Below are 15482 nucleotides of genomic sequence, written 5' to 3'. Positions count from 1 at the left end.
TATATATATATATATATATATATATATATATATATATATATATATATATATATATATATATATATATATATATATATTATTAATTATATATATATAAATATATACATAAAACAAATGTGATGTGTAATGTCCTGACCTTGTAAGGTGAAACCCTAAGAGCATAAACTGTGGATGCTGGATGCTGGAAGTCTGATGGGTCAGCCTCCTTTCACAGCTACAATTACCTCACCAACCTGCAATTACTGAGTCAACATCAGCTTTGTTAGCTAAATAATCTAGATTCAAATGAGAGCCAGTTTGCCAAATAAAGCTCAGTCCAAACTGGGTCATGCAGTCATTGAACTTAATTTGAATTTAACTTTAATGGATTTTTTAGCTGCTTTATTCCGAAAATAATACAAGTGGAACCTGCTTTGGTTAATGTACTTTTATTTAAGATTTATATTAAGAATTTTAGAACCTTATGAATTAGGTAATTATCAATGAGTATTATTACACTATGTATTAAAAAAAAAGGGGCGTACTTCTTACAATTATTAAAACCATTTATAATGTATTGAATGCAATATGATGCTGTAAAGAGTTTTTGAAATCCTGACATTTTTCATCAGTAAGTTCACAAACTGAAAAAAAAATCTATAACTGCAGCCTTAACTCTCAGCCACAGTGCAAATCATGCTGATAAGCAAAGAACTCTGCAGAGAGAGTGTCATGAACGAAACACAGGAAAGAACACTAAAAAAAAACATCCAGTATGACACTGTCATTGAACGCAGAGGACACAAACTTACCTATGACATAGATAGTCCTTGAATACTCCAGATTAGATAACTCTCTGTCTAAACTAGTGTCTGCAACACTCATGGAGACCAAAGCACAGATCATCAAGGGAATCATCTTCACTCAACACACGGGCTCCGATCACTGCAGAAAAACACAGATAAAGTTCATTGGCATCTGCACAAAAGGTTAATGCTTAGTAAAGTTTTCCTGAAGGATATTGCAATTTTTGCACAGTAGAAAGCTCATGCATATGCATCCCTGGATAACAGTGTTCCTTCTGCATGGGTCTAACTTGCAAGATCTGTAACAACCACAGAGAAGCAGAGCATACAATCTAAAAGGAACATGCAAACTCTAACAGTCTCACTGCAAAGTCGACTCAGCAGATAAAATAATCAGAGATGCAGAAACTGGATGTCAGACGAGAACCCTCAGAAGAGAGTAGTGAAGAAGCCCGACATACTCTGAATGAATCATAGTGTACCTACTGTGTGGGAAATACCAGCAGCGTGAGGAAGCAGCATGTCCTATTCCCAACAGCAGATCCAGCTTGCAGGCAGACTGCCACAGCACAGAGTGACTGCCTCACAGTCAGCTTCTCTCAATCTCAACTGTGACTTTGCGAGTACAATAATAAGGATAAGCTAACCCTCTCCTTCTGGGCAGGATTTAGACCGCCCCAGAAAGTTTCTATAATTAAGACAAAAACTTAAAAGAGACTAAAACTTAAGCTGACTGATAAAACTTTATAACCCTTTGAAAACTAACACACAAAATTACTTGAGCATCGCATTACATCACCTACATTTCTGAATGTACATACACGGCAGGGGCGGATCCAGGACTTTTCAAAGGCAAGACAAAGACAACGTGACACTAAATGACCAAAAACACACCTTCTTCACTCTTTTTGGGGATGAGAATATGCACAAGGTGGCATTTTATTTTCACGAAGAGGTGTTTTTCTAAAGAACTCTGATAGTTTGGGTGGAATTGATGTTGGTAGCAGACCGATTGGTAAACAAATCCACACTAGATGATCTAAAATGGTGGACCGGCATCGTCACAGAGACGGACTATCTATTTTCACCCCTTGCTTTTTACTTTTCATGGCTAAAAAAATGACCTTTGGTGGGTTATCACGACATGTGAGTTTATTTTATGGAAATACAATTGGATATTACTTTTTTGTGGAGTCTAAAGGACAAAATGAGACCGTTTTTTACCATGATCAATGAACCACCTGACCGGCAGAAGAGGTAAACAAGGTAAGAGCTGGAAGTTATGAATCATAAATTGAAGTCGGATTATTAGTCATTGCTGTTTGTAGTTTATGGTTGGCTTACAATAGAGCTTATGGTTGTTTTCCTTGGTGTTGAATGATTCTTAAGAGGTACAACTTATTGGGATACCTAAAAGTGTGATATCCATCCATCCATTTTTCATCACACTTTATCCCAGCTGGGGTCGCTGGTGGCTATGTCCAACCGTCTACAGGCGAGAGGTGGGATACACCCTGGACCAGTCCATCGCAGGGCAACACAGAGACAAACAACCATTCACACACACACCTACGCAGCATTTAGAGAAGCCAATTAACATAATAGTCATGATTTTGGACTGGGAGAAGAAGCCAGAGAACCCAGAGAGAACCCACGCATGCTCAGGGAGACCATGCAAACTCCATGCAGAAAGACACCGGGCCAGGAATTGAACCGGGAACCTTCTTGCTGCAAGGAGGCAGGGCTACCCACTGCCCTACATGCAGCCCACATGTGTGATATATGATGTGGAAAGGTAGCCTTGAGTATCCCATGATTCATTTAGAGTCCAAGCAAGCCGGGGATTTTCTTTTTCAGAAATGTCTAGTTTCTGAAAATATAAACTAAAATAGTGTGACTAAAGCACAACCTAAACTGCAGCAGTTACAACATGGCTCATATTTGTTATTTTTCTTCTCAAAAATAATAGGTCATATTTGAATAGCAGTAACAAAGATATGCTTGACAATAGGTATGTGTAATTGTATTACATTTATTCAGCATGATGTCAACCAAAACTGCAAAAAAAAATGTCAGACCTTTAGGTATAACAGTGCTAGAGCTATAGGACTTTTAACTTCTGGTATCAGTAACTTCTCCAAAAGTGTCAGTTTATGCCAAATTGTGCTTATTGCTTTCACACAACTATTTTACCCAAAAACTCACACAGAAGCATTTTGATGGCCACAAAACATTTTTGAAGCAACATTTTTTTTCATCCAATTATCTAACAGTGCAATGATCCAGGATCGAATCCGTCTGCGTGGCGTTTAAGATTGGTGATATATCAGGTCTGCACAATTCAAATTAGCCATGCTTACCCTTGTTTGAAAGGTAATTTGATTGGTTACAAACATTCTGTTTCCCTTAACTCCCAGTCGGCCTCGGCAACTCACACTGAGTCTGGTTCTGCTACATGTTTTTCCCTGTTAAAAAAACAAAAAAAAGTATTTTCTTTTCAACTGTCTCTGCATCCATGCCTAATGTGAGGGATTTCTGTGGAGTCAGGGACACAATTCCAGGAAATGTCTGCTGTCGCCACCTGCTCATCCAGAAGGAGTGAATCCTGCAAAGTCAATAACTGGATACAATCAGCAGAGTTTCCTTAGATAAACATTTTTCAACCAATTTTACTGAATATTCTGATTGGAACTGAATTAAACGTAGTAGTAATGAATTTTGGTGTGGAGAAAATTAGCTAATAGAAATTAGTGTTTTCTTCTTTTTTTGTTGATAAAATACAACATAGGCAATTGCTTTAAAAAGTCACCAAGATAGAAAGCACTATTACCATAAAGATGTGTAGATGCAGGCCCCAAAGATTTTGAGGGAAGAACCAGGGGTGGAGCTAGATGGGGGCCAGGCCACTCTTAGCCAATCATTGGCCACCACTACCATTTTCCCTCTAATACAGATGGTGAGAGCAGTAATACTCATTAATAATAATCATTATTGATAAAAGTAAGTAAGTAATGACGATGGAAAAGATGTTCACCCCAGAACTCAAACCTGAAAGAATTTGATCCACTATACAATTTATCTAAAATGCACGGATGGTGAAATACATGCATCTATTTGTTAACAAAGGTTTTAGAAGAGTGTAGTTTGTCTTTATTTAGAAAATATGGATGTTGTCCTTGTTCATTTTCCTGTTGGAACACTGTAGCTTGACCCTGAGGTTCTGGCGCCTATCCACTTTCGGCCAACCCTCAGTGAACATTGGTTATTGCCTGGTCACAATTATTAACAGTTTCAGGCTACGCCTCTGTGAGGAACATAAGTTAGACCAGGGAACATGGCAGACAGGTGAGGGAGAAGCTTTTGGAACTGAGAACATCTCATTCTGCTGTCATTTCTACTAAGTCTGTTTGTGCGTGGGCAGCAGAGCAACACCACCAGGTGAATTCACAGGGAGGAAAGATTTATTAATCTATGATGGACAAAAAAAACAAAACAATAGGTGACTACTAACATAACTTCAAATTTAAATTTGCTGGGGAGTTAACAGAAACAACGGCACAGATACGTCCTATATCAGAGGTCATGGATTAGCGGACCGTGGTCCGGATCCGGACAAACCAGCTGGCCAACCTGATTTAAAACATTTATAATTTACCCCATAATGTCCGACGGCAATGTCTAATTTCAGTGGTGCCACTTCTCCTGTTAATATGGTAAAACCCTCCAGAACATAAAACAAATTAGTCAATAAGCTGCTGTCAGTCTGGGTTGCTGCTGCTGCTACTTTTAGACACAGCAGGCAAACCTGTGGCAAGCCGGGCGATGGAAAGGAAGGAGAAGATGATGAGAAAAAAAGAGAGCAGAGAAAGTGAGGACTGCTGGAAGAACTGCGGTGAACTGGTGAAAGAAAAGTGAAATGGTGTTCTCAAAGATGACCCTGCACATTTAGAGGATGTTTGGCTCAACCTGCTGCTGTGAAGCAGGATTCTCCACCATGAACAGAATCAAAAATAAATATGGATCCAGGCTCACCATGAGCTCCTTGATATGTGCTTTAGAATGGCTTTGTCTCTATTCAAACCCAGGTTTAAAGCCTTGCAGGGCAGCCTAAAGCCCAATGTCTCCGGACCTTTACTGTTTGATGATTTTCTTTATTCGGACCACACTGGTTTTTAATTGGTTACCCCTGGTCTATATCCTTCCAAAACATTTATTATAGATGAAAAATGATAAATGAATAAATGAAAACTGGTTCATGTTGGAGTTGTGAACTATTATAAACTGTGTGGGTGATTTTGTGTGTCCATTGGATGTTTGAGCATCTTTTACTACTGGTACTGGAGTACAGCTGTGTGTGCAGTAATAATCAATGAGACGGATCTTTCGCTCCTCTCACATCCTACTTTCTTCATTCATTCAATTGTAAACTGCTGATGCACTGGTTGTTCCTGCCAGGTGGACGTCCTGCAGTCAGCAGAATAACCGCAGCACACCCCCCCCCCCCCCCCCCCCCCCCCCCCCCCACACACACACACACACCCCAACTACACTCGTTATAGGTACATCCTTAATACCCCTCCCTGCTTCAAAAATGTCTTTCTTGTGCCACAAAGATGATTTGTCGAAAAAGATAACATGTTCTTTTTAAAATTGAGGAAAAGTTTGAGTCACTGCAGGACACAAGAAATATCAGCATCCCATGGCACAGGGATATGAAGACAGTCAGGTGCAGCTATGACTTAGCTAAAGAGGGAAGGGAGGGAGGTGGAGGAGGCAGAGAGGACTATGCAGCAAAAAATGATGCAGTTAAAGCGTCAATGGTGCATTTAGCAGCTTTTAACATATGACTGCATCCAGTCCTTGGCTTTGCAGGATTCTCTATTCTGGATGAGCAGCGAGAGACAGTAGGCATTTGCTTGCTCAATGTCGTTGATTCTGCAGAAATCTCTCACACTAAGCATGCAGTACAGAGAAGTACAGAAGAAAACCCCCTTTCAACAAAAATACATTTCTCATTATTTTTTTAATTGCAATGTTAAAGAGTTTTATTTTAGTTCATAGTTCTGCAACCATACCCTCTGAGAAAAAAAAAAAAACGTAATTAGAAATCCAGGGGCTCAGAGAAGCCTGTTCAATCCTCCCTGAACTTATGTTGTTTGGGTGTGGCAAAACAACTTGGAGGAAAGCTTTAAGGAGCATCAGTAACAGCTTAACTTTGTTTTAACTACAAGTTTAATTACCTACAATAAAACTTTAATCCATTCCAGGTTTTACTTTCTCAGAAATAAGTATTGATGTCTCTGAAAGTATCCAATATAAGGATGCTGATAGAAATACTCAGTTTGTGTTAAAGTTTATGTAGCCAATAGGTAAATAATACATGGCTCATTTATTCTATTTTTGTTGACTATTGTAATATGTTTTAGTAACATCAGTTGATCAAGCCTTTTCTAATATCCCATACTATAAAATAAGTTCCAAAAATATCTATGGTTCATGCTGATGTTGTATCGGGTCAATATTAAATTAACTACAATTCGATTCAGTTTATTTCTATAGTGCCAATTTACATCACGTCATCTAAAGGCACTTTATAGTTCATCAGATCATACTTGTTTTCTTTCTAAGGAAAACTAGTTGATTGCATCGACTCATTGATTCGAAGGCAATCCCTCACACTAAGCATGCTTGTAGCGAAAGTGGAGAGGAAAAACTCCCTTTTAACAGGAAGAAACCTCCAGCAGAACTGGGCTCAGTGTATTGCCTGTCATTGGTTGTTTGTGTTTGGCTTAAAGAGAACATAATGTTATCTGTAAAATGCAATTTGAAAATAATTCAATACGAAAAACAGAGATGTGAAAATTAATTAAGCATATATCTGTAAAAACACAAAAAATAAATATGAAAAACAAATTTGAAATATTATTGAAATACCAAATCTGAGAAAACAACAAAGTTGCTACCTGCTTTTCAATAAAACACTTTACATTTTTTGTCTGGATTTGCTTTTATATTTCACTTTATTACTATTTTTTCATATCCAATTGCAAAACTTGCTTTTTTTCTTGCAACAATAATTAAACAAATTTCCCTCTTTAAACTGGCTTCTTCCTACTGTTCAAATACATGACTGTTCGGTTAATTGCTATATCTTACCTCCTTAGCCTAACCTCCCGTGTTGGCCCTCAATTGGCTGGTGACCTATACAGGGTGTACCTCACTTTTCATCCAAAGATTCCTGGAGATAGGTACATGCCCCCTGTGACCCTATTGGACAGGATGAATGGATGAATGGGAGGGAAAGTAAACTCCAGAAAGAATGCCTTCAGGTAAAAATTTAAACCATCTTGCTGAGAGAATACACCCTAAATCATTGTGCTGCCAAGAGCTCTAAGTCACCATTGTATGTAAATGGTCTTAACCAATACAAGATCATGTCATTGCAGTTCTGCAGTCATGCATTCTGTTAGGTCCGCTAAGTTGATAAGAATTTTATGTTGACCTTAAAGCCAAGATGTGCTGCTGCAGACACATTCACTAACTCTGCTTGTTTTGCTGCTGGTAACTGATTTATCTATTGCGTTGTTTCACGAGGCTTGCGTGTCTCCCTCCTGTATAACTTCTCTCTGCAGTCAGAACACCTAAACAGACCCCTGCCAGATTATCTGCTATACCACCACTACTGTGGGTGTACAAAATGGTGACAAAGCAGAGGTTTGATTACAAGTTTCAGCTGAAAAACCAACTCTGTTTGGCTGCAAATAAAGACCACATTTTGATACTTGCTGAGCTGAAATAGAAATTGCTCTTTTTTCACATCTCTACCTAAAATGTAATGTTATAACACTACCGTCCATCAAACATTATGTGGTTTAAGATACATGACGCAATAATACAAACCCTAAAATGATCAAAAAGGCATAATCTTTGTCACTAACTAAACAATGTTTTGCACCACATTGTGGGTTAGAATAGGAATAGAGTTCATTCAGCAGCAAGCAATGCTTTGAGTCAGAGAGAGAAAAACTGCAATATGAATACCCATTAATAAAAGGGGTCACACATACAGAAATGTTCTACTGATTTCCTTCAATAGGTGTTTGTACATATGATATTAAATAAAAAATAATTTTAAAATATTTTCCTTCAAACTGTTGCACTAAAATAGATCTCTCCCAGCAGAACATCAACTGTGTGTGACTCAGGTTAAGCCCATAGCAACTTTTTTTACTGAAGACATGGCAACAGTTAATGCACCTAATTGCAAGCGAAAAATTTCACCAGTTAATGTCACCAAAGTTAATGATTGGAAGCAATCAGATGGGTTTTCGAGACAGAAAACATTGAATTGATCCAACTGTATGATTTGATTGTCTCTGTAAGGTGTGTCGAGGTGATATGTGTTGTGAATCGATGTTATACAAAAGTGATTCGGACTGAACTCGAGCTGCAACTAACGATTGTCTTGCAAATCGATTAATCTGTTGATTATTTTTTCGATTAATCGAATAATAATCAAATAGACAAAGGTTCCTTAAAGAAGACTTTTTACGAAATAAAACCAGTTGAAATTAAACTTTTCCACTTGAGGAGTTCTGGGTAGAGCAGATTAACAAATGAAAACTTTTTTTTTTTTATCTTGAATGCAAAATGTTTAGATATTTTCTTGCAATTTTGATATAATTACTGCTCTAAGTGGGTTGTTTTCTCAGCTAAAGGCATGTTTTACAGTCTTTATCTTCCGGTCAACAATTAATCAATTACTAAATTAGTTGACGATTATTTCAATAATCGTTTAATCATGATTAATCCAAACTGAACTGAAAGACTAAAGTTTTAATCTAGTCCCAAATCAGCTGTCATGGATGAGCATATGGCATCAGGAGATTTTTTTCCCCTTCAAACTAGACAAAGGTTGAATTGTATGTGCACATAGATAATTCTTTGAGGGCTAAGGTTAGTCTTTCAAGTGGGCATATCATCATGCTCTGGGTTTATTTCATAATCAGTTATGCTGGTGAATAAATTAAAGTAGATAAAGTAAGAAGAAAACAATCTATACATTCAAATCGTTCAAATGCAAATCAACATCTAGATGAATGAAACTTTTCCATCAGGACAATGTTTCCAAACACAAATAATAGGAGGTTGTATGTGGAATAAAGCTGGCTAATTAGGATTATCATATTTTAAGCACAACCATTATACATATTAAAAAAGGATGCATAGAGAGCAGGGCACCAACTAAATACAAATTGCCAAAAAGAGGGCTCAAACATTAAGTTCTGATAACCACGAAACTGGCCTAAATAGGAAGGCAATCGGACTTTCACTCTATTTGCTTTTGAGGACGTTTTGACACCTATCCAGGAGTCTGGCTACATTCACACTGCAGCCTGAAGTGACCCAAGTCTGAACTTTTTGCCATATGCGACCTGTATCAATCATTTCATGACAGTCTAAACGAGACAGATCCATCTTTTTCAAATATTACCCAGGCCATTTAGCTGTGCAACCTGTGTCTGAACGGCCAGGTTGCATTCATCCAACCTGAATGTCTCAACAAATGTCCCTATTCTGCATCTTTCAGCAAAAAGCACAGAGGAAAAAAACATTGAGGATGACGAAGAGCAGTGGACAGCTGTCTTTCTTTTTGATCTTCATGAAAAGATTGCATTATTGTGCTGGCGGGACACTTAAGCTGTATGAATGTGGTTCACACTGGAGACCACATTCAAGTTGCATATATATGGAAATGTGAACGACCACACAAAACAATGGGATTTCACAAAAATATCAGAATTGAACATTAAGGCTTGCACTGTAAACATAACCTCTTTCAGTTCTGGCGGCTCGTATCAAAGCAATCTGTAGTTGGAGCATTGATTCTTATTTAAGCAGTATGGAGGTCTACCCTCCTAAGCACATTCCAAGTCGGATGCAGATCAAATAGCATCCCCTTGTTCTTCTGGAGTCTTTTGTAGTGCATGGGCTTTGTGATTGGTCTTTTGAATCATGATGGGAGGGTTTCTATAATTTCTCTGGAATGAGTTCCTTCCATCCATCCTTCCTTTGCCATCACCCTTATCCCAAGCAGGGTCGCAAGGGTTGCTGGTGCCTATGTCCAGCTGTCAATGGGCAAGGGGCAAGGTCCACCCTGGACAAATTGCCAGCCCTTCGCAGGGCAACACAGAGACAGACGGACAAACAACCATTCCTACACACTCACACCTTAGGAGAATTTAGAGAAGCCAGTTAACCTAGCAGTCATGTTTTTGGACTGTGGGAGGAAGCCGGAGTACCCAGAGAGAACCAACAGAAGCTCAGGGAGAAAATGCAAACTCAAGGCAAGGCAGCAGTGCTACCAAGTTTTCCACTTAGCAGCCCAGGGAATGAGTTTCATGACTGACTTATAAATCCTTTGAAGCTGAATCACAATCCTCCCCCTCTGTTCAGAAATGCATTTTCCCTTTTAGCAAAGATGGCTCCTTCACCTCTCTTTCAAACCATCTATCATATCTGTCCAAAATCTGAACATTTTGGATAACCATAGAAGCATAAAAAACAAAATTAAAATCAGAACTATAAAATCCATAATAAAATTTAAATAAAAGTAATTTAAAATAATGTATCACAGACTAAAATCAACATCTCACACAGTTTAGAAAGCCAAGGCAAAGAGATGAGTTTTTAAGAGTGATTTAAAATCAGAAAAAGAAGTACACAAGTTAATTTGCAATTAGTGTTGCACCGATACCAGTATCGGACAGGGCCCCGATACTGCCCTAAAATGGTGGTATCGGTATCGGCGAGTACCAACAAATAGGGCACCGATACCATTTTGAGAGCCATAAGTTTATTCAACTATTGTCACCCACTCCTGGTAGGCAATAAAAAGTTCTACTGGATTCACTTTGTATTAGATATTTTCTTGCTTCACAAAGGTAGGCAGCAGCTTGACAAAGCCATAATGGCAATTATATTACATTATCATGGTATCGGTATCGGCCGATACTGCACAGCCAGGTATCGGGTATCGGGGCCAAATAATGGCATCGGCGCAACACTATTTGCAATGGAAGGTTGTACCACATTTTTGGAGCTGCCACAGAGAAAGCACGATCGCCCTAAGCTTCCGTCTAGTTTTGGGCACCTGAAGAAGCAGTTTATTGGCTGACCTGAGTGAACGGGAGGGTACATGCAGGTGCAGCAACTTAGAAAGGTAAGATGGAGCAAGCCCATGGAGAGACTTCAAAACAAATAAAATAACTTTAAAATTATTATTATTATTATGTGCATCTGTCTGTTATCTCTACTGTGTTAGCTGCAGTGTTGTTCTTCCTCCTAGTTTTCTTGGTTGAATTGGTTGACTGAGTTAGTTTGCACCTTCCATTGCAAATTAACTTGCAACCAGTAGCTCAGAGTTCTGTATCAAACAGTTTTTTTATTAACTGAGCCAAAAGTCTGATTGTATTCCTATTGAAGCCTGTTTTGTGATTGCCATGATGATGAAGGATATTTTACACAGGTCAGATAGATGGCCGGGGCTAAAATGAATTCTCTGAATTGCAATTGGCTGACGGACCTTTAATCAAATATTTATGGAAGTAAAACAGAGCCCGTAGGCATCATTTTTAATCCTAAAAATATTGGATTTCACAATTCAATCAAGCTTGGAGAAGAATTTCTTGTTTCTAAGAATCACAAAACAATAAAAAAAAAAATGCAACCGCTTTTGGAATTTAGTTACTTTAACACAATTGTTTTATGTCCTACCATGCCAACATGTAACAATTGTGTTAAAGTAACTAAATATGATTAAGTAAATGCCAAAAGCGGTTGCAAAATTGTATCAATAAAGTTGTTTTTTAAGTTCACCCTTATTATGCATGAAGACATCAATATAGTACGAATGATGAGATATATGAGATATTAACTATCTATTTTCATTGTGTAATTGTTTATGACATAGTATGGCTGCTGTAAGCAATAATTTGTTTTACCTCATTCCATTAGGCAAAATCTCTTAACATCACAACAACTAGTTGAAGACAAACACAAAGGAACAAAAACAAGGCAGATAGATGGTATCTTGTTCTTTAGATAGCAATAGACCTTTTAATACTCTGCTATCTAAGATGAAAGGCTTTTTGTTGTCTGGAGAGCATCTCAGGGGACTTGACTGACACGAGTCCCCCCCTCATGCTTCTGCTAAGGCTATCAACACATTTCCTAACAGAAAAATTCAGACTTAACTGTATGTTGTAAATAGGCAACAGATCCGTTTTAAAAACCTATAGAAATGTAATGTTATATCTCTTTTCTCACCTGCTGAGCGAAGTTTCTATAAAGCTTTTCTGCAGCAGCTGAGAATATTGCTGGGAGCCAAATCTGGAGTATAGTACAGTCAGGGGGTAATCACACCTTGAAGTTTTTTCAGGCTGTTCTTTGGTCTAGACCAAAACAGTGCTTTCCCCTTTTTTTAATTCAAAATGTCTTATACATCTATGAAGCATCTCTGGGGTTTCCTCCTCTTCAGAACCCAATCATTCTTTTTTTAGCCCATAATTTGTCCAAATGCAACAACAATCTAAACTTCATTCATCTTTGAACAAAACAGATATTATTTCTCTTATTGGTTTTGACCTTTTGTGCAGGTCTGAAATCTCTCAAGTGAACCCAGGTTCTTTACCTCCTTTTTTGGCACGTTTTTGTTCACTTCATGCTGAAAACAAGCCAGCCTTGAAGGGCTGTAACTAACGATTATTTTAAAAATCGATGAATCGGACGATTTTTTTTTTCGATTAATCGATGAATCGGACAAAAAATATTTTTCATATTAACCTCTTTATTCCAAAATAAATATTTTAGACAGAACAAACAAGCACACAAGTACAGGTTGCTCATTAACTGTACTGGTGCAATATGAAAAATAAATGTTTGTGTTAAAACTACGCAAACTTACATGAGAAATGTAGCTGTACATCCACAAATTATAGGGTACTTTGTTTCATAAAGCGCAAAAAAAGACATTTTTGTTTTTAAAAGCCCCTAAGGGGTTCAAACAATAGGTCCCCCCATTTCAACAAATGAGTTTTTTTTAGACTAGAAGAGTTCTGCCTTTTAAGAGAGGAAAGTATAGCAGTTAAAGTTGCTACTTGAGAAAATACTTAACCATAGAGATAAAAATAGCCCTGTGATTCAAATTATGAATTGTATTTGGAATAAAAATGAGAGAACTAGGGGTGCTAAAAAACACATCCTCAAAAGACAGATATTTACATAGGAATGTGGCATATAATTAATTGACATATGACTGATCTTGCTGGATTTTATTCTGCTTTACTTCCATAAATTGCAGGATCTCTCTTTACTTTATCTTTGCCAGAAGATTTAAACTTTAAAAGCCTTGCCCTCATAATTTGCAAGTTAATTTATTTATTAAGAAAATATAAACGCTGCTTAAGCTAATTCAAATGAAATTAAAAGTAAAATAAGTAGCCAACCTTATCACTGTCTTTAACCTACTAACAAGGTAAGGAAAGCATCAGATGAGCTACCTGAGAAACGTTACGTTTCCCCACTTTAAAACGAAAACAAACATGGTCGCTCACCCTGCTGATCAGCTCTCTTCACTGCCATCGAAGGCTCCAACGTGTTTCCTTTTCAGGTGCTGCATCATAACAGTGGTGCTTCCGCGCCATGTTAATTTGTTTTTACAAAAGTTGCATGTTACGACTTTTTTCACTTTACAAAGCGCAGGCTATTTTAATTATTGTGATCAATTTGCGCCGTCAATATCGGCGCCTGCGCACTTCATTTGCAGTCTGCACGCTGAGGGTAAACATCCTCTGACTGCAGCGCTGAGAGGGACTCCTGCGGGAGCGGGGTTGGGATGGGGGAGGTTCCCCACGGCAATGATGACGACGGCGGATGACGCATTAATCGCGCGACACAACTAAGAGGCTCAGTGTAGAGCCGGTTCTCCTCCACATTGAGAGAAGTCAGTTGAGGTGGCTCGGACATCTTTTTCGGATGCCCCCTGGACGCCTCCCTCGGGAGGTGTTCCAGGCACGTCCCACCGGGAGGAGGCCCAGGGGACGGCCCAGGACACGCTGGAGAGACTATGTCTCTCGGCTGGCCTGGGAGCGCCTAGGGCTTCCCCCAACGGAGCTGGAGGAGGTTTCTGCGGAGAGGGAAGTCTGGGAGTCTCTGCTTAGTCTGCTGCCCCCGCGACCCGGTTCCGGATAAAGCGGGAGACGACGAGTACTCGACGAGTACCAGTATTCATGGGTGTCTTCGGTGGTGCAGTGGTTAGTGCGCATGACCAATGTATCGGTTCGAATCCAATCTGTGGTCGTATACTGCATGTCTCTCCCCCCCTCTTACTTCCTCTCCCGCCAGCCCCCTGTGCAAAAAACAAGCAACTAGTGCTTTAAAAACCTCAAACTAAAAAAAAACATATTTCATTTTGATACTGACACCACACTGTTTTTAATTTTAACCTATTTTTACCTAAAACAATGAAGGAAAAAGGATTCCTCTGCACACCACTCTTTGGCTGTGCGGCGAAGAGCCATGTTTGTAGTTTAGGAACCCCAAACACCATGGATACCACAATAACTAAATGATCAATATGTTCTGATGAACTTTTACAGCACGTGCTTTTTTATCCACACATTTCATTTGATAGCAGGGGAAAATATCTCAATATATAGTGATATTAATCATGATAATATCGTATTGTGACCTAAGTATCGTGTGACACGTATTGTATTGCAACACCCATGCCAATATCCACCCCTACTATTAAAACATTGCTATTTTAATGTTAGCTAGTGATGACACTTTGTTGAGCATTAGTCTTTAACATCAATATCGCCATCAAAGTGCTCTTAAAATTTGTCATTACAGCTTTAGAGGCTTTGCAGATGTCACTACAATGTTTATAGGTTTTAAGCTGTGTTTTAGGTTTGTAATAATTTATATCAATGTCAGTTTTTGCTAATTAGCTTTTGCTTTCTGTCAAGCAGAGAAACAATGACTAAAGTAACTGTTCACCACATAGGGTCAAATTATCTTTTTCTTAATACCAGCATAAAAAAGCTTTTCTTCTGTAATGCCATTCCTTATCGTCTTCTAGTTAGAAAGACCCTGATAGAGAGTCACACAGGCATCAGAGTGGTCTATATAAAACTTAATGATCTCTCAATCCTTCCCCTTCTTCCAATCTGTCACCCTTCCCTCCCTCCATGCAGCCCTCAGCAGTAATTTACAGCTCCTCTATTTCTATTAATTCCATTATAATGCAGAGGAGAGCCATACAGTTCAAAGACATTCTCATTCCTCATGGCATAAAACAACAGTGGTTTAACAGAGCAGGCAGTTGTTTATGTATAATACATTTACCTACATTCAGCAAGTCTCATTGAGTCATAGATGAAGGTCAAAGATCAGAGTCACACATACTATGATCTAGGCTAGGTTAATGCTTCTGAGAATTTTTATTTTATTTTATCATTCTTCTGCTTCTTAGACAAATTAAAAAAACATTTGAATAATTTTATCAGTAATTTCAGCTCTGCAGCTGTTGTACATTACATTCTGAACTGCATTAAGTCAACTATAACATTTATTGAAAATAAAGTAGGAAATCTATTTTATTATGTTGTTAGAAACGAACGCCATAAGATGTTA

At 38.4% G+C, this 15482-nt stretch overlaps 1 protein-coding gene across 3 annotated transcripts in view; it reads right to left on the bottom strand.

Moving 5' to 3' along the window:
* Window positions 1-15482, bottom strand: part of LOC119799209 (hyaluronan and proteoglycan link protein 1-like) — a 76451-nt gene that overhangs the window by 35975 nt on the left and 24994 nt on the right. The window contains exons 2-3 of one of the 3 annotated variants that reach the window (XM_038309018.1): window positions 6942-7052; window positions 792-924 (exon numbers count right to left, since the gene is read on the bottom strand). In XM_038309018.1, coding sequence (XP_038164946.1) covers window positions 792-897 — 106 coding nt within the window. In that variant the 5' untranslated portion in view covers window positions 898-924; window positions 6942-7052. Of the gene's footprint in view, window positions 1-791; window positions 925-1271; window positions 1379-6941; window positions 7053-15482 lie in introns of those variants that run through there. The other 2 variants (XM_038309019.1, XM_038309017.1) reach the window with 2 other exon arrangements.

Source organism: Cyprinodon tularosa, unplaced genomic scaffold, assembly GCF_016077235.1.
Source record: "Cyprinodon tularosa strain WSP-4 unplaced genomic scaffold, ASM1607723v1 ctg653, whole genome shotgun sequence".
NCBI lineage: Eukaryota > Metazoa > Chordata > Actinopteri > Cyprinodontiformes > Cyprinodontidae > Cyprinodon > Cyprinodon tularosa.
Note: the sequence above shows the minus strand (reverse complement) of the source record. Positions and strands in the feature narration are given on the sequence as shown.